The 23,895-nt window shown below is 41.1% G+C and overlaps 1 protein-coding gene across 3 annotated transcripts in view; it reads right to left on the reverse strand.

Annotated features, from left to right (window-relative positions):
- Positions 1–546: 546 nt before the first annotated feature.
- LOC137348150 (V-type proton ATPase 116 kDa subunit a 1) overlaps positions 547–23,895 on the reverse strand; it is an 84,544-nt gene continuing 61,195 nt past the window's right edge. For all 3 annotated transcript variants that reach the window (XM_068013411.1, XM_068013410.1, XM_068013413.1), the window contains 2 exons: positions 22,522–22,693; positions 547–3,596 (listed from right to left, as the gene is read on the reverse strand). In XM_068013411.1, coding sequence (XP_067869512.1) covers positions 3,503–3,596; positions 22,522–22,693 — 266 coding nt within the window. In that variant the 3' untranslated portion in view covers positions 547–3,502. The remainder of the gene's footprint in view (positions 3,597–22,521; positions 22,694–23,895) is intronic.

A 23,895-nucleotide genomic window follows, 5' to 3' on the forward strand; every position in this document is an offset into this window, starting at 1 on the left:
TGCACTGGGAATTACACAACAGCTGCTACCATTTGCACTTTGTCTTCACTAACTTGTATAACGTTTTGTACATAAAAACAAACTTCATGCTCTCCACTACAAACTTCAATTGTTTTACAAAAAGGGACTTGTATTATTTATAAGGCACCTTTCATGACTTCGGGATGTCCTAATACACTCTACAGCCACTAAACACCATAACTGTCCATTTTCCCCGAAGTAATTTTATTTTTAAATATTCCAAGTTCTATTTTCATAGCTTGACTTTTTAATGCTAGAAATATTTTGATTTAAAAATGAGACAGCCGAGTCACAAGGAAAAAATGTCCAGTCCCTATGGATTCTAGCCATTTATTTAAAAACTCAGATTTACTGTGCATTTTTAAAGCAGCTCTCCTACGGCACTCAATGAGGATGCGTAATAACGGTGTTCAAATATCATTGATAAAAACAAATCACTTATTGAACAATAGGATGATGAGTAGGCAGGTGGCCAACAAACAAGTTGCAAGTAGGTACAAAAACTACCAAAAGTGTTAATGGGCATTTTTACATTCCACCACATTTTTATTCTGTTTAAATACATGTTGATATTATGCACAAACTTCAATCAGATTGGAATGATATTTCTGAAATGATGACAACGAGGTGATTTAAGAACCCTTCAGCTTCAACTGGATGCACATTCACAAGCTGTAAACCGCTAAAACACGTAAACAAAAATCACAACAGCGAACATGTATTAGCAAACAACTAGGATTCATCAATCCTGGCAGCGCCATTCTGGAAGTATATACACAAAGTTACAGTGACATTTTAAAGTTGGAATTTAATGTTCTCACTAAACAGAATGGGGTGGCAATTTGAAACATTGATGGTTTGATGTCAGGGATCACAGTCAGCTTACATCAACAATATACATCAACCAGTACAACTCAAATATTCAGGTGCATCATAGTACAAGTCACTTGGTGAAGGGCAGGCTAACTTCTAAAAGTCATTACTATTTGCCTAAATTAGAATATACTGAAATGTACAAAGATCGACTTCTCCTGATCAAAAACCACTAAATCTAAGCGTAACTACTATTTTATTTAATGCTAATTATTTCCCCTACCCCACATCATAATGACATGTAGCATGATCATTGTGCAACAGGTCAAAAGGGTCACAGTGGCAAAGATTACTTTAAAAACAAATGAGCTTCTTCATACATTGAGTTGAGTAAATCAGAAAATCCATCAGGATCTAATTATAAAAATAAATATTGCAGTAAAGCAAGAAAGTGAAAGAATATTATTGGTTAGATTGGTCCAAATATTTCAGGATATGCAAATCTTGATCAGTGCAAATCATTTGGTTAAAAATGCGAGGGCACGTAGCTTTAATTTGGCTATTGAATGTTCTAATCTGCATTAAGAGAAACATTCTGCAAGTTACAATGGTGATACAATTACTGTGAGCATTTCCAATATTCAGTATCTATCACTCCAATAGCAAATTATGTATCGTAAATTTTAAAGATAACAGTACAGGGATAAACCTGTATTAACAGTTCACTTCACCAACCACCACTACAGCAGTCCATATATCTCATACAAAACAGAGGCTACTGTGTTTTAAAAAATGTCCCAAAAATGGCGTGTGGGGTCAAAAGGTTTTTTTACAGGGGGGGTGGGGGGTGGAGAAGGGGGCAGGGGGTGAAGGGGTAAGAGAAGAGCAGAATGTCATTTTCATCTTTTAAAAAGCATTAAATTACAAATTATGATGGCTGCTGTATTGGACATCCCAGATTTAAATCTGTGAAGTTTCATTCTGCAACACTCTTACAAAAGAAATCCATTAATCTGGTCATCCCAAAAATGGCATTACACGTAGGTTTCACAATGATGGTAGGGATGCCAGGATTTCACAAAAATAACCTGCAGTCCATCAATGAAAGCCAGCCCCTCTAATGGACATGGGAGAATTATTCAATTGATGCATGAACACTGCCCCGTTTCATTATGGTTACAGCTGAGGCAAATCGTAAGACATCAGCGATATCTCACTTACAGTCCTGGGACGGATGTGGTCTCTTCAACATGTGCAAAGGTATGTACGCACACATAAAAATCGCAATGCGAGGACCTCACCTCCACATCATCTTCTGCTGCTTGGAAATGTAGAGGTGTAAAGGTAGCTTCAGGCTCATACCAACACCAACCCAAGAGGACTGACTATTCATCAATGGTATGAGGGCATTCACCCCTAACCAGACCAATATACTTGGTGGAATTACTTTGCTGAAAAAATTTGTTTTGTGACGTTCAATGATAGCTTAAAACTGAACCAGATAGCTTTTCATTAAATGATCCTTGTATTTTTAGATCAACTCAAAGAATTACCAGGATCTCCAAAGCAACTAAAATGAACTGCTGTAAACTTTAAGCCAACAGAATATGACACTTCTTTGCCTCTCTTCATAATGTTCCCTTTAGATCCAAATGAGAAGTGAGTTCAAGTCTCAACTACAGGAAATGTCCTCATTATACTGGACAGGGGAATAAAAATCAGTAAATAAGTATACAGGTTGTGGGTAAGGAATGGGGGAAGTGTGTTCAACGAAATAACAGAGATACTGATCTAGGAGCAATCAGTAATATTGCAACTTGAAGGAGAACCAGAGGGGAAAAAAAGCCAAGTAAACAAGTGCAACTGCAGAATGACCAGAGCAATTCTTCTTTTGGTACACCTTTACAGAAGTTTTCAAGGAGTAATTTTAGAATTTCACTACATAGCAACCAGAGTAAATTTCCTTGCAAAGGTGGGCATCCTGAACACTGTTCCAGAATAACTTTCCCAAGAGTGAGCTTAGAGACAAGTGAAACCCACTCATTTGGTCAAGTTTAATATTTTCTATACAAGGTCCTGCTTTGTGCACTGAACATTTACCCTACCCGATTGTGACCGCTCAAGCTTCCTACGACTAGAAATATTTACAAGTTACATAGCATATGTTGTTTTTAATGTTTGGAGAGCCAAGACATCCTTCCAAATGGTACATTCTAATGCCCACCCATCTCTACCTTTTCCTTGAAGTCTGACTCTCTGCCCTTCACCTTCCACATAAAATTAAATAAATAAACCGGTAGTTAGTAACAAGGAGGTATAATACTGCAATACTGTCTTAATACTGCAGATTAGTCTTAGCCTTCCCAAGACACAAAAATGAACAGCTTATCTACATGAACAAGTGTTGACCAAATGGATACTGCAATAAACCATTAAGTGAACACTGAGTGGGACAGAAGTTCAGTTACAATGCAATAGTCACACTTCACAGCTGGATTGATTGACATAGGGAAACCATTTGGCTTCAGTGCATGCAGAAAGGTAACATCAAAATCAGCTGCAACATTGTATTAGGATACAGAAGGAGTACAATACATGATCTATATACACACCACAATCCATACATTTACAACACAGGCAGACAGATCTTGAAAATTAACGTGCAGTTTTACTCTTCGAACCTTCCTTCAAAAATGCTTTCAAATGAGAAGGGAACAAACTTGTAACCAGAGCCAGAGTAGAATTTGTTTTGGAACTCAACCCTGCGAAAACAAATATACGAGTTAAATATCTCATGGCTGAAAAAACAAAACATTTAGCTATTAACTGATCACACCAGGCCACAATACAACACTGTTCAGTATACCAATACATCATGTTATACAACTAATAAGTCAGACTCATGATCACAATTTCAAATATAACAGCATTTATAGTTATGCAGTGGATATCAGGTATGAAAGCTTAAGAGGTTCATCTGAAATTCCTATGAATATTTTAGCACAGAAAATAACCCATTTGCTTTGAAGAGACTGATGCCTTGCTTCAACCAGCAATGGAATTTCAGATGAATTATTTATTATTTATTTAGGGATACAGCACTGAATCAGGCCCTTCAGCCCACCGAGTCTGTGCCGACCATCAACCACCCATTTATACTAATCCTACATTAATCCCATATTCCTACCCCATCCCCACCTTCCCTCAATTCCCCTACCACCTACCTATACTAGGGCCAATTTATAATGGCCAATTTACCTATCAACTGCAAATCTTTGGCTGTGGGAGGAAACCGGAGCACCCGGCAAAAACCCACACAGTCACAGGGAGAACTTGCAAACTCCACACAGGCAGTACCCAGAATTGAACCCGGGTCGCTGGAGCTGTGAGGCTGCGGTGCTAACCACTGCACCACTGGGTTCAGTCTCAGCATCAGGGATGTTGCACAACTACCCAGTGGGATGAATGAAAAATAATGCAAGGGCTCTCACCCTATCCTTGACTACCAGTTGGCCTTGGCCATAAACCAGTACTGGCAAAGGGCTAGTAATGGGGACCTCTGACCACCTTCTCAGCCTATGAACAGTGTGCTATGGATTTACAGGCCCCAATTGATTCAATAACCAATTTAGAAATAGGTTACTGAAAAACAGGTTTTATTTCTGACATTTACAGCTACCCATGCAAAAATAAAAAACAGAGTAGGGATAAATGGGTCTTTTTCTGAAAGGCAGGCAGAGACTAGTGGGGTACCGCAGGGATTGGTGCTAGGATCCCAGCTATTCACCATATACATTAATGATTTAGATGAGGGAACGAAATGTAATATCTCCAAATTTGCAGATGACACAAAACTGGGTGGTAGGGCGAGTTGTGAGGGGGATGCAGAAAGGCTTCAGGGTGATTTGGACAAGTTGAGTGAGTGGGCTAATGCATGGCAGATGCAGTATAATGTGGATAAATGTGAGGTTATCCACTTTGGTGGCAAAAACAGGAAGGCAGATTATCTGAACGGCTATAAACAGAGAGGGGAATATGCAACGAGACTTGGGTGTTCTCGTACACCAGTCACTGAAGGTAAGCATGCAGGTGCAACAGGCGGTAAAAAAGGCAAATGGTATGTTGGCCTTCATAGCGAGAGGATTCGAGTACAGCAGCAGGGATGTCTTGCTGCAATTATACAGGGCCTTGGTGAGGCCACACCTGGAATAGTGTGCGCAGTTTTGGTCTCCTTATCTGAAAAAGGATGTCCTTGCTATAGAGGAAGTGCAGCAAAGGTTTACCAGACTGATTCCTGGGATGGTGGAACTGACGTATGAGGAGAGATTGAGTCGGTTAGGATTATATTCACTGGAGTTCAGAAGACTGAGGGGGGGATCTCACAGAAACCTATAAAATTCTAACAGGACTTGACAGGGTAGATGCAGGAAGGATGTTCCCGATGGTGGGGGAGTCCAGAACCAGGGGTCATAGTCTAAGGATACGGGGTAAACATTTCAGGACTGAGATGAGGAGAAATTTCTTCACCCAGAGAGTGATGAGCCTGTGGAATTCGCTACCACAGAAAGTAGTTGAGGCCAAAACATTGTATGTTTTCAAGAAGGAGTTAGATACAGCTCTTGGGTCTAAAGAGATCAAAGGGTATGGGGTGAAAGCAGGAACAGGCTACTGAATTGGATGATCAGCCATGATCATAATGAATGGCGGAGCAGGCTCGAAGGGCCGAATGGCCTACTCCTGCTCCTATTTTCTATGTAACAGTTCTCCCTAAATCTCTCCACCTCTCTTTCCTCCTTTCTGATGCTCCTTAAAACACAACTCTTTTGGCTGGGCTTCTGGCCTAATGCAGCTCGGTGTCGAATTTTGTTTGATAAGGTGTAAGATGCCTATGGACATCTTATGTTAAAGACACTATATAAATGCAAGCAGCAGTTGTTGGGTTTTCGCTTACCCATAACACTTAATTTTAGCACACTTACCCAACATTGGTATTCTATATCCAATGTAGCACCTCAATTCAGTTCACACTGTAGGTCTAATCAGTTTTTCAAATCTCACTGAATGAAGTATGTCGTGCGAAAAGTTAATCCACTATGAACATAGTTTAAGGTACATACTGATGCACTAATGTAGGCAGATATGTTAAAGGACCAAAAAGCTTTCATTTTATTGTAAGGTCTGCAAAATTTCTATTGTACAATAATATGCTTTGTTCTTTCCTCTTCCTCAGAATGTAGTTAAATGTGAAAATGTAGTCTTTGTTCATTTAATTTTGTTTTAGAATCAAATATTTTACGGCAACGCATTTAGCACTTATTCCACATTTTCCTTTTCGTCCACACAATGCATTTTTTTTGTCAAAATGCCTCTAAACCTACGTGTGTATTAATGGGGAGGTCAGCTTACCACTAAGCAACAACTTGCCTTTAAATAGTGCCTTTAACAAAAAAATGTGCAAAGATTCTTCACAAAGGCAATTCTATGTCAAAGGAGGAAATATTAGGATGGGCAACCAAAATCTTGGTCAAAGAGGTGAGTTTAAGGAGACGCTTAAAGGAGAAGTGGGAGGTGGAGAAGCAGAGGGGTTCAGGGAACAAATGCCAAAGCATGGTCCCTTGGCAATTGAAGATGAAACTGCCAATGGGAGGGTGAAGAAAGGGTGGAATGCACAACAAACCAGAATCAGGAGGAATAGAGATTTAAATTCAGATATTAGAAGATCAGGAGCCAATATACCAGAGCAAGGACAGAGGTGATAGACCAGTAAGACCTAATAAGGCATAGGATATCAGCAGCAGCTCTGGATGAACTGAAGTTTACAGATGGCAGATAGAAGGCCAGCTGGAAAGAGCAGTGAAAGGGAAGTCTAAAGCATGGCTGAAGGTTTCAGTGGAAGATGGGCTGAGGCAACATTAAGAAGGTGGGAAAAGGCAGTCTTTGTGATGAAGAGGATGAGGTCTGAAACACAGCTTATAGTCTGCAGCCATCTCAAACTATCTGGTTCAGCCTTGAAGTGGGATGGGGGCCCAAGACAATTACTTTCTGATACTTAACTGGAGAAAATTTCAGCTTATCCAAAACAGGACATTGAAAAAATACAGGCCAACAGCTCAGCGCCAGTGGAGAGTACAGCTAGCTCTCAATGCATATGTGGAAGATAAGCTTCATGGTTGCAAATGATGTTGCCAATAGGGTAGCATATAGATGAGAAAAACAAGGGGCCATAGGTGGATCCTTAGGGGATTTCAGAGGTAACAGACAGGCCATGAAGAGAAGCCAAGATACTCTGGCTACAGTTCCTTAGTTAAGGGCTAAACCAAGAGCAGTCCCATTGATAAAATGTCCCACAGTTACAATCATAGAGGACATTGTTTGTGAACTTTGGTTAGGGCTATTTCACTGCTGAGAGAAGGGCAGAAATTTGATTGGACTGAATCAGCCAGTGAGTTGCAGGAGAGATGGGCATGGATTTTGGAGGGGACATAACCATCCATGGACTGGAGAGGAAAATGAAGTAAGGGTGGGGGTGCCACAGAAGAGTCAAAACAGTGTTTTAACAAAAGGTGGTGAAAGCAGTTTTGAAAGGGAGGAGGAAGAGAAGGAACCATTGAAAACATCAGCTAGCATGGTGGAGTGGGAGGATGGAATGTGGTCAACATGAGAAGTTGAACACTCAGCAGTGGGAATGGGGGTCAAGACAGCAGGAGGTGAATCTCTTAAATGAGCTTAGGAGAGCAATGGGGGCCTGGGAGGTAAAGGGACAGACTGAAAGCAACCAAGGAAGCACAATCAACAGTCTGCCTTGGTGGCAAAGTAATCCCTGATCTCCTCTCACTCACTGCTAGAGATGAGGATGAAGAAAAAATGGGAGAGTTTAAGGAGAGAATTGGCAACAGAACAGCAACCAGGGATTATCTGTGCTTTCCAGAACAATCCTACAGTAGTGTGTAATTTCGGCAGAGGGGAATGTGGCCTGAGCGAGCTTGATATGGTCCAGCCAGCTCAAGCAATGGATGGCAAGACCCAATTGTGCACAAAACAAGTATACATCCCTTGAGCTGAAGGAAGGAAAACAAACATGGCTATAGTAGGGGAGCGACGGCGATGGGGGAAAAGTGAAAGATTCAATGGGCACCAAGACAGCGGTGGGTACAAGAGATATTGTGGTGAAGAGACAGCTAGACAGTGGAAGTTTGAAAAAACAGTTGTAAGCAACTTGGAGGACGCTTTTTTCCTGTTTCTGATGAAGAAAGTGAGATTGGGAATGTGGGCATTGAGGGATAGAAAGCAGTGGTCAGAGCTGGCCTTGCCAATGATTTAAATGGGAGTAGAGTGTACAAGAGCAGTCAAAATTGTGGGAGTGGCATTGAATATGGTAACAGCTCATGTGGAGGGAGAGGTTTAGAGAAGGCTTGAGGGTGGCAAGTTCCGAAGAGAGGCGGCAAGGGGAGCAGAGATAGAAACTGAAATCATCAGGGATGAAAAGTCACTGTGCAGAAGCTGAAGCAGCAAAGGACAGAGGATATCTGGAAAGAAAAACTCAGTTTTGGGCTTTTGGCAGTTGCAGACAATAGCATTTTAAAAAGGCAGAAGAGATGGAATAGTAGGTGAAGTACAAGAAGCTGCCAAACAAGTAGGGGGAAAAGAAACCAAGGTGGATCTTGTTGACCAGTGTCACAAATAACATTTCTTCAGGTGAACTAACACGCTGGGAAAACTCACTTTCCAGAAGAGTCGTGAAAGTGTTTTTGTGTGTGAAAACTGAGAATGGAGTCTGACCCACAGGTGGAACAACCAACGCTAAATCTACCACAAGCCATCCATGTATTTTGGAGATTTAGGCCGGAATTCTACGCCACCACCCCCCGCCAAAGAGTAGGGCGGGGTGGGGGGTAGCGTCAAATGGATTGGAAAGCTTGGGGTGGAGGGGAGGCCTTCCCGACCCGCTCCCGCTGCCACTTTATGCAGGGCGACAGCAGCGAGAAACAGCCAGCCCACTCCAGGCCAATCAAGGCCCTTAAGTGGCCACTTACCAGCCACTTAATGGCCTCCGCCCGCTGCCATGGGGATTTTACCCATGTCAAGCGGGTGGCCCAGGCCCAAGAAAAGCCGCCTGTTAAAAGCAGGCGGCTCTCTGATGGCCTGGAGGGCCCTTCATGATCAGGCACTATGTGCCCGAGAGAGAGTCGCCCTCGCTGCCCCAACCACCACCAGCACCCAACATGCCCCCCGTCCCCCCACAGTCGACCACCCTTGCCTTGCCGGGGCCCGACCAATCACCCCCTACCTTCCGGGGTTCCCCAACATCTTCCTCACGAAGCTGGGCTGCGCTCCCGGTGGCGCTGCTGGGACAGAGAGCTGCCGGCCCGCTGACTGGCCAGCAGCTCTATTAGACAGGACTTCCTGTTGCAAGTGGTAGGAAGTCCCGCCTCAGAACACTTAAAGGCAGGGGACCTGCAAAATGCGAGTTGGATGCCCAGGCCAGGCGGAAGCGAGGTCGCCACCAACTTTTCAGTCGGTGGACGGGAGCCTTTCACCAAGGGTAAAATCCAGGCCTTAGTGTTTCTAAAATACACCCCCACACCCTTCTAAAGAGAAGGCATTCTGTGTCAAGAGGTAACTGGATCTCGTACACCATCCAACAGGAATGTTAGGGTCACATTTCCATGACATTTTAAGCAGATGATAATTTTAATAAGAAAAAACTGCAGTATACATTTGTGCCATAAAAGTACTTTCACAGATGGCCCAGCAGGAAGGAATGCAAATCATAAAAGGCACTATATACACGTCATCTTCTCATCCTCTCAGATTTAATTAATATTTCAGTAAAGGCACCACAAAACAATAAGATCATCCCTATAGACCAGGGATTGCAATTCACCTTAGCAGGACAGAGCTACTAAGATACACTTTGGATCCATTTGAACCACAAGCAAGAATGCTGCAATATCCAGTCACTGGATTTGACATGGAATTTCTACAACATTTCTGTAACTATGCAATACAATCAACCCAAATTTTACAATTAGGTTTAATCTCAAACAGTTGGTGTTTACTCTTTAACAAACAGCCATTCCCTCCAAATAAAATGAGGGCACAGTTGGAAAGTATTAAATGCAGGGTGTGCTTTAGAGTTCAGAGTAGGCTAAATTCGCATTAAAATGGATGAACTAGAAAATAATATTGCTTTATTCTGATACTGCTAAAGTCTGAATACAATAGATGTTCTGCAAGAGAGCAAACAGGCCTAAAGATTTAAAAAATCTCTACTTGTAAATGCATTTACTTCATAACTAAAATACAAGAAATATTTTTGGAAGGTTCATATTTATTAGGTTTCATCATTCATTGCTTACAAAAGGAACTATTTCCAACATTCATAAATGCATAAGATATGCAAACTGATTGACTGCCCATCAGGAAAAGCCTGCAACACGGACAGTAGGTGGCACAACAGGTTAGCGAAATGTTCTTTGTCCTGGGTTTGTGTACAGCAATGAATGATAGGCTGAAAACATTTTACAGCAATTGAGGATAAGCAGTAAAAAAAAAATTAAAACTCTCTCAAGTCAGTTACCAGTTGGTTGTATCCACAGTAAGAAGTTGTCCATAATTTAACAAGAGCTACGACGAGTCAATCTCACTCAGCAGCCGTGGGGATGGTGGCAGAAGTTTTCTTCCAAAGATAAGTGTTAAGCACAATATTGGGCACAGAAGAACATGGAGTGTGAATCTGCTTCCAAATGTACTATCTTAATTTGGAAGTGCTAGAATTTCCTCTTCATGAACATCCCGCACATTGATCAGCATCAGAAGTTTATAAAAATGTTTTTTCAAATTTAGAAGCATTTCTTTTGAATTACCTATCAATGGCCGCCACATTTAAACAAATAATGGAGTTTAACAGATTACAGACCATTTTAGCAGGATTATGCTTATGTATTACTGCAATCAGTATATAATATACATACACACACAAGTTGGCAACTTCAGCTGCGTCAGACAACAAGATTGAGTGGAGGCCAAATACTTGCCCACTGAGAAACAGGAGCAAAATATCACAATGGACGACTATCATACACATAGTGTATATTTGACTACTTGCCAGAAGAACAGTGTATCTGTATTTGTATATGTGTTTTTCTCTCAAGGATAGGATCAGTTTGGGAATGCTAGAATGATTAATGCAATTTCATCCCACAGGTTAGTTCACCAAACTAGTTTGGTTTCAAAAAGTTTGTTGCTATCAAATGAATGTATCTAAATGGTGTTGATTTATTACAGGAGCCAATTTGCTATGATCTAATTGCTCAATGTGTGACTTCGGATTCATTTTTCAACCGATCATTCATTTCAACTGAGTATTTAGATATTAAATGCTTCAAAAATTTCATGTTAAGGCTTTTTCAAAAAACAAAATAGTACAATACTACATACTGCAAGGAAGAAACAAAACATCAGTTTGCAGGTATCAAATTTATTCTTTTATAGATGCTATATTTCTGTAGATGGAGATGAAGCATGCCAATGCTCTTTGGATTACTGGAAGCTTTACAGACAGCCAACTGTTCTAATAACATCCCACACACTTCTATAAGCAGAATATGATTAAATGTGTTCAATAGCCCAAACATGTGCGTGGGTGCACAAAGCAATACAGGCCATGAATTAAGTGTGCTTCCAAGATAAAAGGTCAATTCCTTCCAACTGCCCACAACCACAAGTTTATAACCACAGCTATATTCAAAGGATGGCTTTGATGCAAATGTATTCTTTAATGCATTGAACAGCTCTGGAATTGTTAACCTAACTTTAAAGTAAATGCATATTAAAACTATTCTGAAATGGTACTGAGGGAGTGCTGCATTTTCAGAGATGCCATCTTTTGGATGAGATGTTAAACCGAGGCCCTATCTGCTCCCTCAGGTAGGCTAAAAGATCCCTATTTCAAACAGCAGGGTCCTGGCTAATATTTATCCTTTAATTAACCAGTGTTTGTGCTCCATTTGAACCTCCTCCCAACCTTCCTTACCTATCAGCATAATCGTCTATTTCCTTCCCCCTCATCTGCTTATCTAACTTTCTGTTAAAGGCATATTCATTTCAACCACTCCCTATGGCAGCAAGTTCCATATTCTCACCAGTCTCTCTGGGTAAAGAAGTTACTTCTGAATTTCCTTTTTGATTTCTTGGTAACTATTTTATTTTCGTGGCTTCCAGTTTTGCTCTTCCCCACAAGCAGAAACACAGTTTAGCAAAACTTTCAATAATTTAAACAACTTCTAATCGGTCACCCCCTCTTTTTCTCTCCAACAGCAAAGGAGACCTAAGCCTTCTCATCCTTTCCAGATAGATATAACATTTCAGTCAACATGTTTTAAATATTCTGCCAGTACAGTTCTTGTGAGATACGGAACACCTCAAAACAGACCCACTACACACACTCAAGGGTTTTGCAGCACAAAGTACTCTCTTCTGACAGGAGTTTGGGACAAGAAAAATCTGCTAGTACAACTGGTTCTTTTTCCACAATTCAAGTTGGTAAATTCAGAAATCCACCATTATGTTTTACTTAAATGCCTTTTGATGTTTTACTAAGGCAAAGGTGCCAAATAGGGGCGGCACAGTGGCGCAGTGGTTAGCACCGCAGCCTCACAGCTCCAGCGACCCAGGTTCAATTCTGGGTACTGCCTGTGTGGAGTTTGCAAGTTCTCCCTGTGACCGCGTGGGTTTCCTCCGGGTGCTCCGGTTTCCTCCCACAAGCCAAAGACTTGCAGGTTGATAGGTAAATTGGCCATTATAAATTGACCCTAGCATAGGTAGGTGGTGAGGGAATACAGGAACATGAGAGGATGTGGTAGGAATATGGGATTAGTGTAGGATTAGTATAAATGGGTGGTTAATGGTCAGCACAGACTCGGTGGGCCGAAGGGCCTGTTTCAGTGCTGTATCTCTAAATCTAAAATCTAAAAAAAAAAATAAATGCCAGCTGCTTTTATTCAGATCCCAGGAATAACTGGAGCAAATAACCCTTTCAGAAACATAATTTAATCTTGAAAACATTCCAAAGTGCCCAATTCTACTACCCATTCCTTGCAAGGGAGGCGAGTCAATAAGCAATTTCAGCAAACGGAGCTAGAGGAAGCCACTGCCTCTGTAATTCCTTAATTACAGTATGAAAATCAGGCCCGCAAAATACAAGGCTGCTTTAAAAGTTTCCCATCTGGCAGTAAGAAACTGCATGATAACTGCTAAGTGACTAAGTTGGAAAGAGTGGCCAGATATGGCATAATCCGCTCGAGGCAAATAATTTTTTAAAAATGCATCTTGTTACATTCCATATACTTTAAGAAAAATACTTGCCACATTTTGTGCCATTTTATTTGTAACTTTACCTTGCAATCCCATGGAGACCATTTACAACTAACTTAGCTGTGAATTCTGGTCAACAAGTAGGTCCACACATTAAGATAAAGTAACAGCATTTAAATTGATTAAAGCTGGTGCGCCCCAGAATTTAAATATAGAATATGCTGTAAAAAAAAGGAAACTGAAAATTTTAGCAATTTTGATTTTAAATGGACGATCAGAAGGCACTGCTGTGATCAACGTTAAACTATCTTGCAGAACTTTAGTTTGGAGTTTATCAATATTTTTCTATATTGGCAATGGAATAATTTCCTTTTTATTTATTGCCAACTTCAAATTAGCCTGTTGTGTCAGTTAAAGGAGTCCCAATCAGGAAACAATTACTGAATAAATACTGACAATTAATAAAACATAAGTAACCTTTCAACCGTGGCATCTCTCAAACTTATGTTCTACATTTGCAGGAGAAATCTGAAATTTAAGCCCATTTTCTTCTCCCTCCCCTGCGCCAAAACACTGAACCATGACATTAGTTTCTCAGTATTATTTTTCGGTGATGTGTGGAAGTCCAAATGATTTCTGCACATACTTGATTTAAAAAAAAATCACATCAGAGATAATTGAGTACTTTCAATGGAGGGCTGAGGATTGCCATCTCAGCAGTCATATGCCATACATCAGAGAGCATCATATAACCCTACTGCAGTAAAGTGTATCGTTACAAGCAGCCGGAAAAAAAACCCAAAACCGATATACCATTAAGAAAAATCAGTTTAGTAACCACCCAAGTGCTGCTTTTTTTAAAAAAAAATGCACCTTAGTCTACAGATCTTATCGGCACATTGCTAAACAAGGATGCTTAGAAATCAATCCATTTCCAATAGGAAATGGCTAAATATTAAGGATGTCTAATTAAGCAAAAACAAAAGATCAGAGCGAGAAAAATGGCTAAACACAATTAATAATTGTATCATCCAAAATGACAGTTGGAAGATTTCACACAAAATACAAATAAAATGTAAACATAAACACTTCTGCTAATTAATGCCTTATTACTACTTAAAACTTTACTGACCAAAATTATTCACTTTTAAAGGAAGGAATTTTTTTTTTTAAAGAATTAAAAATAAGTGGTGTTGATTTTTACAAACAAAATCATCAGCAAAGGCAGGCCAAAATTCAGTACTTCAGTTCTCTCATCAGCCTACAGTTCACCAGAACTTCAAAGAATAAAATGTCTACTTGTTTTAATATTTTATAAATATTTTATGGGCAGCACAGTGGCGCAGTGGTTAGCACCGCAGCCTCACAGCTCCAGTGACCCAGGTTCAATTCTGGGTACTGCCTGTGCAGAGTTTGCAAGTTCTCCCTGTGACCGCATGGGTTTTCGCCGGGTGCTCCGGTTTCCTCCCACAGCCAAAGACTTGCAGGTTGATAGGTAAATTGGCCATTATAAATTGCCCCTAGTATAGATAGGTGGTAGGGGAATTGAGGGAAGGTGGGGATGTGGTAGGAATATGGGATTAATGTAGGATTAGTATAAATGGGTGGCTGATGGTCGGCACAGACTCGGTGGGCCGAAGGGCCTGTTTCAGTGCTGTATCTCTAAATAAAAATTCAGTTAAGGAAAGCAATAAAGTAAACATATACAAACAAGGAGACTTCAAAGACAATCTTCCAGAACAGATGAAGAGCCCACGAGTCAACATTCTTAAGTTCTTTTGAAAGATCACTGTTCAGCTATCCAACCTTTCTGCAGTGTTCTATCGAGCACATGTAAGCATTGTGCATAGAATGCAGCAAAGCATTTCACACACATCCATTTCTTTAATACAGATCACAACTCAAGGAACAGCCACTCAACCCATCGCACACTCTATCAATCATATACAATCATGACTTCCATCCTGTCCATTTAATCTTGATTAAAAAGCTTTGTATAAATATTCCCTCTTCCTCCAAATGTAAATCTAATTAATTCTACGATATGTATCGATTCGTATAGCTCCAGTACTTAACTCAGGCTGGCTGCCCTTTACAAATTTAAGCACTTCCAAACTATAGGAGCCAATTAGTTCCATATGTTCCTCCATCACCTTCTGTTTCCAATCAATAGCTAATTTCCATATTCCAATTCTTCAAAAAAAAAGTCAACTTTTTGTTCAGGATGAGATTCTTTCCTCTTGCCCATTGCATCTGTCAATAGTAACAAGTTGCTTCCTATGGACATTTGCAAAATTAAAGCAGACAATAGAAATTCTACTTTGGGAAGAGGTTGACAAGCTGTACATTAGCCAGGTTAGATTCATCCTTTATTTTGTGGATAGAACATAATGGGCAATGTTCCATATTACCTAGTAAATACCAGTGTCATAGCTGTAATGAAACTGCTTGGCCAAGAAACAGCTGATGCACAAGTTTCTCAGATATTCTATATTCTCAGATACTGTCTGGGTCCAGTGTCATTATTGTGTCCAGTGCACATGGCTACTTCTTAATTTCATATGGAGTGAACCAAAGTGCACCAATCGTGCAGGGGGTGAATGTCGACTCCAGTGGAAGGTGTGCTGATCAAGCAGTCTGTTCTGTACTAGTGTCAAGCTCTTTGCATGTTGATGCAGCTGAATACATCCAAGCAAGTGCTGAGTGAGTGGTACATCACACTTCTGACTTGAGCTTTGAAAAGTTTAGATGGGCTTTCAAGGTGAATCATCCTTCGTAAGAACTCAGCCTCTGCCCTGCTTTTGTTGACATAGTTTGTGCAGTTAAGCTTCTGGTCAATGTTAGTGGTAGGGGAACTCTGTGTTGGTGCTGCTGCTGAAGGTCAAAGCGATGTTACAGCCTTTTCATGTTGGGAATGGTCACTATCTGGCACTTGTATGCCTGCTATTTGACAGTCTAAAACTGGATGTTCTCTAGATTCTGCTGTAGGCTGCTGAATGGAACGGGACACTTTCTATGGATTAGAAATTAAAATTCTAAACTACTGCACTCACTTAAGTACAAAGGAGTTGGACAAAGAATCACATCCCTTTGCAAAATTAGCGATAAGGTATCCATGAAGATTAGTTTTGGATGCTCATTTCCACCACATTTGATTTTGAAGTTTATGGAAAGCTTTCAAGGGGATTTGGACAGACTTAGTGAGTGAGCAAGAACGTGGCAGATGGAATGTGGAAAAATGTGAGGTTATTCAATTTGGTAGGAGGAACAGATGGGCAGAGTATTTCTTAAATGGTAAGAGATTAGAAAATGTAGATGTACAAAGGGACCTGAATGTCCTCGTCAATAAGTCATTGAAAGCTAACATGCAAGTGCAGCAAGCAATTAGGAAGGCTAATAGAATGTTGGCCTTTATCACAAGAGGATTTGAGTGAAAGAGTAATGAAGTCTTGCTTCAATTGTATAGAACCTTGGTTAGACTGCACCTGGGGTACTGTGTGCAGTTTTGGTCCCCTTACTTTAGGAGGGCTATTATTGCCATAGAGGGAGTGCCACAAAGGTTCAACAGACTTATTCCCAGGATGGCGGGACTGTCCTATGAAGAGAGATTAGGGAAACTAGGCCTGTATTCTCCAGATTTTGAAGAATGAGAGGTGATCTCATTGAAACCTACAAAATACTTTAAAGGGATAGACAGGGTAGCTGCAGCTAAGATGTTTCGCCTGGTTGGGGAGTCTAGAACCAGGGGACACAATTTCAAAATAAGGGTGAAGCCACTTAGGACAGAGATGAGGAGAAATTTCTTTACTCAGAGGGTTGTAAATCTTTGGAATTCTCTACTCCAGAGGGCTATGGAAGCTCAGTCAGAGTAAGCATAGAGATTGACAGATTTAGAAATCATAGAATCACAAAGTTTAAGGCACAGAAAGAGGCCACTTGGCCCAATGTGTCTGTGCTGGCCGATAAACGATCCACCTTTTCTAATCCCACCTTCCAGCATTTGGTCTGTAGCCCTGTAGATTACTGCACTTGAGGTGCATATCCAGACTCCTCTTGAATGTGTTGAGGGTCTCTGTCTCAACTACCCTTTCAGGCAGTGAGTTCCAGACCCCCACTACCCTTTGGGTGAAAAAGCTTTTCCTTGTCTCCCTTCTAATTTTTATACCAATCAGTTTAAATCTATGCCCCCTTGTCACTGACCTCTCTGCTAAGGTGAACACACCCTTCATCTCCACTCTATACAGGTCCCTCAAAATTTTGTACATCTCAATCAGATCTCCCCTCAGTCTTCTCTGTTCCAAGGAGAACAACCCCAGCATATCCAATCTTTCCTCATAGCTGCATTTTTCCAGTCCTGGCAACATCCTTGTAAATCTCCTAGTACCCTCTCTAGTTTAATTACATCCTTTCTGTAATGAGGTAACCAGAACTGCACATAGTTCTCAAGCTGTGGCCTAACCAATGAGTTATACACATCCAGCATAAGCTCCCTGCTCTTATATTCTATACCTCGGCTAAGAAAAGGATTCCATATGCCTTAAAGACCTTATATACCTATCCTGCTACCTTCAAGGATCTGTGGACATTCACTTCAGGGTCCCTCACTTCCTCTACACTTCTCAGTATAGTTCCATTTATCTTGTATTCCTTTGCCTTGTTTGACCTTCTCAAATATATCACCTCACACTTCTCCAGGTTGAATTTCATTTGCCACTTTTCTACCCATCTGACCAGACCATCAATATCTTCCTGCAGCTATCCTCCTCACTATCTACCACACAGCCAATCGTTGTGTCATCTGCAAAGTTCTTGATCATGCCCCCTACATTTACGTCCAAATTGTTAACATATACCACAAAAAACAGGGGACCCAGCACTGAGCCCTGCAGAACACCACTGTAAATAGAGTTTGCAAGTTCTCCCTGTGTCTGCGTGGGTTTTCTCCGGGTGCTCCTGTTTCCTCCCACAGCCAAAGACTTGCAGGTTGGTAGGTAAATTGGCCATTATAAATTGCCCCTAGTATAGGTAGGTGGTAGGGAAATATAGGGACTGGTGGGGATGTGGTAGGAATATGGGATTAGTGTAGGATTAGTATAAATGGGTGGCTGATGGTCGGCACAGACTCGGTGGGCCGAAGGGCCTGTTTCAGTGCTGTATCTCTAAAAAAAAAAAGCCCTCCAATCACTAAAACACCCGTCAACAATTACCCTTTGTTTCCTGCCACTGAGCCAATTTTATATCCACCTTGCTGCATTTCCTTGGATCCCATGGGATTTGCTTTTTTAAAACCAGTCTGCCATGTGGGACCTTGTCAAAAGCTTTGCTAAAGTCCATGTAGGCCACATCAACTACACTACCCTCATCTATCTTCCTTGTTACTTCTTCAAAAAATTCCATCAAGTTGGTCAAAAAAGATCTTCCCTTAATAAATCCATGCTGACTATCCTTGATTAACCTATACCTTTCTAAGTGACAGTTTATCCTGTCTCTTTGAATAGATTCCAATAAATTTCCCACTTCTGAGGTTAGACTGACTGGTGTGTAATTAGTCGATCTATCCTTCGCTCCTTTTTAAACAGAGGTACAAAATTAGCAGTTCTCCAATCTTCCAGCACCACACCTGTATCCAGATGGGACTGGAAAATGATGGACAGACCTTCTGCTATTTCCTCTCTTGCTTCTTTTAACAGTCTCGCGTACATTTCATCTGGCCCTGGTGATTTATCAGCTTTCAAGGATGCTAGTCCCATTAATACTTCCTCTCTCCCTATGTTTATCACATCCAATACTTCATACTCCTCCTAAACTAAATTATCTGCATCATCCCCCTCTTTTGTGAAGACAGACGCAAAGTATTAATTAAGAACCATAGCAACATCATCCACCCCTACACATAAATTACCTTTTTGGTCTTTTATGGGCCCTACTCTCTCCTTAGTTATCCTCTTACTCTTAATGTATTGATAAAACATCTTTGGGTTCACCTTGATTTTGCGTGCCAATATTCTTTCATGCCCTCTCTTTGCTTTCCTAATTTCCTTTTTGATTTCACCCCTCTACTTTCTATACTCCTCTCGGCTTTCTGTAGTATGGAGTTCTCTGTGTCGAACATAAGCTTTCCTTTTCTGCCTTATCTTACCCCGTAGGCTCCTTGGCAACCATGGGGCTCCAGATTTGGCCGTCTCACCCTTTTTCTTTGTGGGGATATGTTTACTCTGAATCCTCCCTTTGAATGCCTCCCACTGTTCTGACACTGATTTACCTTCAAGTAGATGTTTCCAGTCCACTTTCGCTACATCACTCCGCAGTTAAGTAAAATTGGCCTTGTCTCAACTGAGAACTCTAACTCCTGCTCGATCTCTGTCCTTTTCCATAATTATGTCAAAACTGACTGAAGTATGATCACAAGCACCAAAATGCTCTCCCACTGCCATCCCTTCCATCTGCCCATCTTCATTTCCTAAAATGAAGTCTAAAACAGCACTCTCTCTTGTTGGACTTGCTACATACTGGGCAAAAAAGTTCTCCTGAATGCACCTCAAGAATTCTGCTCCCTCAATTCCTTTCACACTAAAACTATCCCAGTTAATATTAGGGTAGTTAAAATCCCCTATTACTGCCCTATGGTTCTTGCACTTCTCAAGAGACTTGCCTACATATCTGCTCTTCTATCTCCCTCTGACTGTTTGGGGGTCTATAGTACACTCCCAGCAGTGTGATTTCCCTTTTTTGTTCCTTAGCTCAATCCATATGGCCTCATTTGATGAACCTTCCAACATATCATCCCTCCTCACAAAAGTAATAGTTTCCTTGACCAAAATTGCCACTGCCCTGCCCTATCGCATCTGAAAACCCTGTAACCAGGAACACTGAGCTGCCATTCCTGTCCCTCCTTAAGCCATGTTTCTGTAATAGCTATACTATACTGCCATGTGTCTATCTGTGCCCTCAGCTCATCTGCTTTATTTGCTATACTCTTTGCATTGAAATAGATACCCTTGAGCAGTCAAAATTTTAAATTTTATTTTTTAACCTTTGTTTCCTCTGTCTTCCAGATGCATACATTAACTTTCTGCCTTCCATTTTCATTTCTGATTTTGTTCCAACTGGTCTACCATCGGTCCCCGTCCCCCTGCCAAACTAGTTTAAACCCTCCCCAACAGCACTAGCAAAACGTCCTGCAAGAAACTCAGTCCCAGCTCTGTTCAGGTGCAACCCGTCCGGCCTGTACAGGTCCCATTCCCCCCAGAGCTGGTCCCAATGTCCCAGGAATCTAAAGCCCTCCTTCCTGCACCATCTTTCCAGCCACGCATTCATCTGTCTTATCCTTCTATTTCTATACTCACTTGCGCGTGGCACTGGGAGTAATCCAGAGATTACTACTTTTGAGGTCCTGCTTGCTGATGTCGTTCCTAGCTCCCTAAATTCTGACTGCAGGACCATATCCCTCTTTCTACCTATGTCGTTAGTTCCGATGTGGACCACAACTGCTGGCTGTTCACCCTTCCCCTTCAGGATGCTCTGCAGCCGCTCAGTGACATCGTGGACCCTGGCACCAGGGAGGCAATACACCATCCTGGATTTACGTCTTCAGCCACAGAAACGTCTGTCTGTTCCCCTGACTACTAAATCACCTATCACTAAGGCGCTTCCAGTCTTCCCTGTACCCCACTGTGCAGCTGAGCCACCCGTGGTGCCATGGATTTGGCTCTGGCTGCACTCCCCAGGTGAAGCATCACTTTCCTTAGTATTCAGAACTGAATACCTGTTGGAGAGCGAGATGCACTCAGGGGTCTCCTGCAGTACCTGCCTGATTCTTTTCAACTGCCTGGTGGTCACCCATTCCCTCTCCCTGCATACTCGAGCTGTGGGGTGACCACATCTATAAACATGCTATCCACATAGCTCTCATCCTCATTAATGCACTGCAGTGTCGCCAGCTGCCGCTGAAGTTCCAAAACCCAGAGCTCAAGCTGCCGCAATTGACAACACTTCCTGCACAAATGGTTCTCCAGGATACAGGAAGTATCCTGGAGCTCCCAAATAGCACAGGAGGTGCATGCTCGAAGCTGAAGCACCCCTGCTATTCCTTTATTTATTAGTTGCCCCTTTGTTACTGCTTAAAGAAAAACCTTACCAATACTACAACACCTTAGAATTAATAAAACTTTACTAGTAATGATAAATCCTTCTAAAATTCAATACAGTTCACTAGTTAAAATAAAGCTTACTCAAAAAAATACTCACCAGCTCCTTACTTGTTCTAAAGTTATACTTTTCTTGATTGCACAGATATGTAAACCTTCCTACTGGTCGTAGACCGTACCAATTCTAATAAAGCTGGGCAATTCTAATAAACCTTACTACTATTAGTAAAACTTAGAAATACTGATAAACCCGAATACTGAATACAGATGTATTAAGTTGCCCGAATTTGAGCAAATACACTCCCTGCTGGTCTCTCTTTCACTCTATTATAAATTATAAAATCCACTTTAGTTTTTAGTTTATACAATACTGAATTGATCAAGTCTTATTTTATATTTGATTGAGATTAAGATAAATTAAATTAAACAGCCAAGCAGGATTTCTAAATACCAATGACATAAAGGGATATGGGGATAGTGTGGGAAAAAGGCATTGAAGTGGATGATCAGCCAGGATTGTATTGAATGGCGGAGCAGGTTCGATGGGCTGAATGGCCTACTGCTGCTTCTATGTTCCTTTGAAGAATCAAATCAATTATGAAAAAAAAAATCTCTGGTCTCTTCGGTTTGATCCCTCTGAGCTTCTTGTGCTTTCCCTGTTTATTTTCCCTTGACTAATTTTCATCTGTTCTCTTCTGACAATGGGATATGGATCCCCAAAAGCCAACAGTTTGCCAGTACATTTATCAGTGAAGCCAAAATGTCAGCTGCAATCTGGCAATTCAAATTTGAGGCAACACAGTCAAGCAGGATTCAAACCTCAACAAACACATGCACTTTCCACCTGGAATAACTCAAAAGATTGTCCATTTTTGTTTAATTACACCTCTGTGAAATGCCTCTTTAACATTTGTTGTAACATAAATATATGAATTGAAGTTGCTGTTGTTGATTGTAATGTGACTTCCAGCTGTGTTTTTTCCTAGCCTGGTGACAGAGGTTAAATATAGCATTCCCTACTGCCCTTTCCAAGATATAGTAATTTAGCACAAACTAGGGGCTAAACCCAGAACCTCATGATGTGCATTGCTCAATATCACAGCATGTATAGCATCTGGTCAGTCAGTCATTCATCAACCCAGGGTGAAGATTTGTTTTTGTAAAAGCTTCCTTGAATATGACAACTCCCATCAGATGGAGCAAAGGTTGGGGTTTAAGTGCTTACCAGTGCAAACGAAGAGCGTGCAGAAATGCAGAAAGACCCTCCATGATGAGAAGAATGGCTACTGTCAGCACAGCAAATGCAGCAAATATGAAGAAGAGGAGAAAAGATCCACCAAAGTTGTTTACTGATAGTCCAAGGTGCATAACCATGGTCCACAACACTTCAGAGAGCTCTGAAACAGATAAATACACTGTTTAAATTCATCAATTTCATAGATTTGTTTTAGCACAGCTGAAAAAGTCTGATAAACATCAGTAGGCTTTTAACTCAGAACCCAGAAAAATAGGGACAGTGGGAGTCAAATGCATTCCCACTATTTAAGCAGTTAATGGGGTCACACAGCCCTGGGCCTGAAAAGAATATAGCCTAGAATGTGGCAGTGTTTTTCATTTTTAATGGTAAATTACAGAAAAAGAAAAATCACATGCATGGAAGAACCATATTTTGCTCCACAATTTTTTTTTACACCCATTGTAAGTTTTATGATCTTCAATGCATGTATCTGCAAGGCAGCATGTGCTAAAGCCTGGCTCAGGTATAAAATTAAAACCTGACCCAGGCCCGACCCGACAACAGCCAATCCAAACCAGGCTTGTGTCCTTTAATTTTTTTAAATGCCCGACCCGACAACAACAAACATATTAATGAAACAGAAAAAAAAATTGTACATTAAAACGAAAACAATACGCAACCAAACAATACAGTCCAGCCCGACCCGAACGCTGGATGCAGAATACAGACCCAACCCAAACCCAACACATGTAGTCGGGTTTGGTCGAGTAGCCAGGCTTTAGCATGTGTTCTGTGTTGCACAGTCTGAAACATTGTCTAAATCATAGTACAATTCAACTATATGAAAGAATTAGTTGGGAAAAAATGTACAAGCACAATTATCACTACCCGTCACTTTAATACTAGAAGCGTGCATGCTCAGGTGCAAGAGGAGGACAGGATCAAACTTAGACTTGCCGTAAGTCAAGTTGCCTACCACTCACTGTCCAGGCTCCAGTGAAGAATATGCACTTTGGGTAAGATAACACAGGGCTCTGCATGTAGAACTAAACTCCAGCATGAGTCACCTTCTTGAGCAGACAAAGAGGTAATGGAAGAATGACTAGCAGGAAAAAAAACTGAATGACTGCTAACAGGCTACTCAAAAACTTTCACATGGAAAATCGCCATTTCAAAAAAGGCTAATTTTATGCAGCTGTTAACCATTATTAAGCTCGAACTACAATGTAATATGTAATGAAGCCTCAGTGAGCAACAACAGAAATGTGGGAGCGATAACCTAATCAAGAGGTTCAGTTACTGAACACTGGGAGAAGCAATTGAAGACATGGCTTATGTCATCTGGGTTAAATTCCAAACTTG

This window comes from Heterodontus francisci, chromosome 33 (genome assembly GCF_036365525.1).
Source record: "Heterodontus francisci isolate sHetFra1 chromosome 33, sHetFra1.hap1, whole genome shotgun sequence".
NCBI classification, from domain to species: Eukaryota; Metazoa; Chordata; class Chondrichthyes; order Heterodontiformes; family Heterodontidae; genus Heterodontus; species Heterodontus francisci.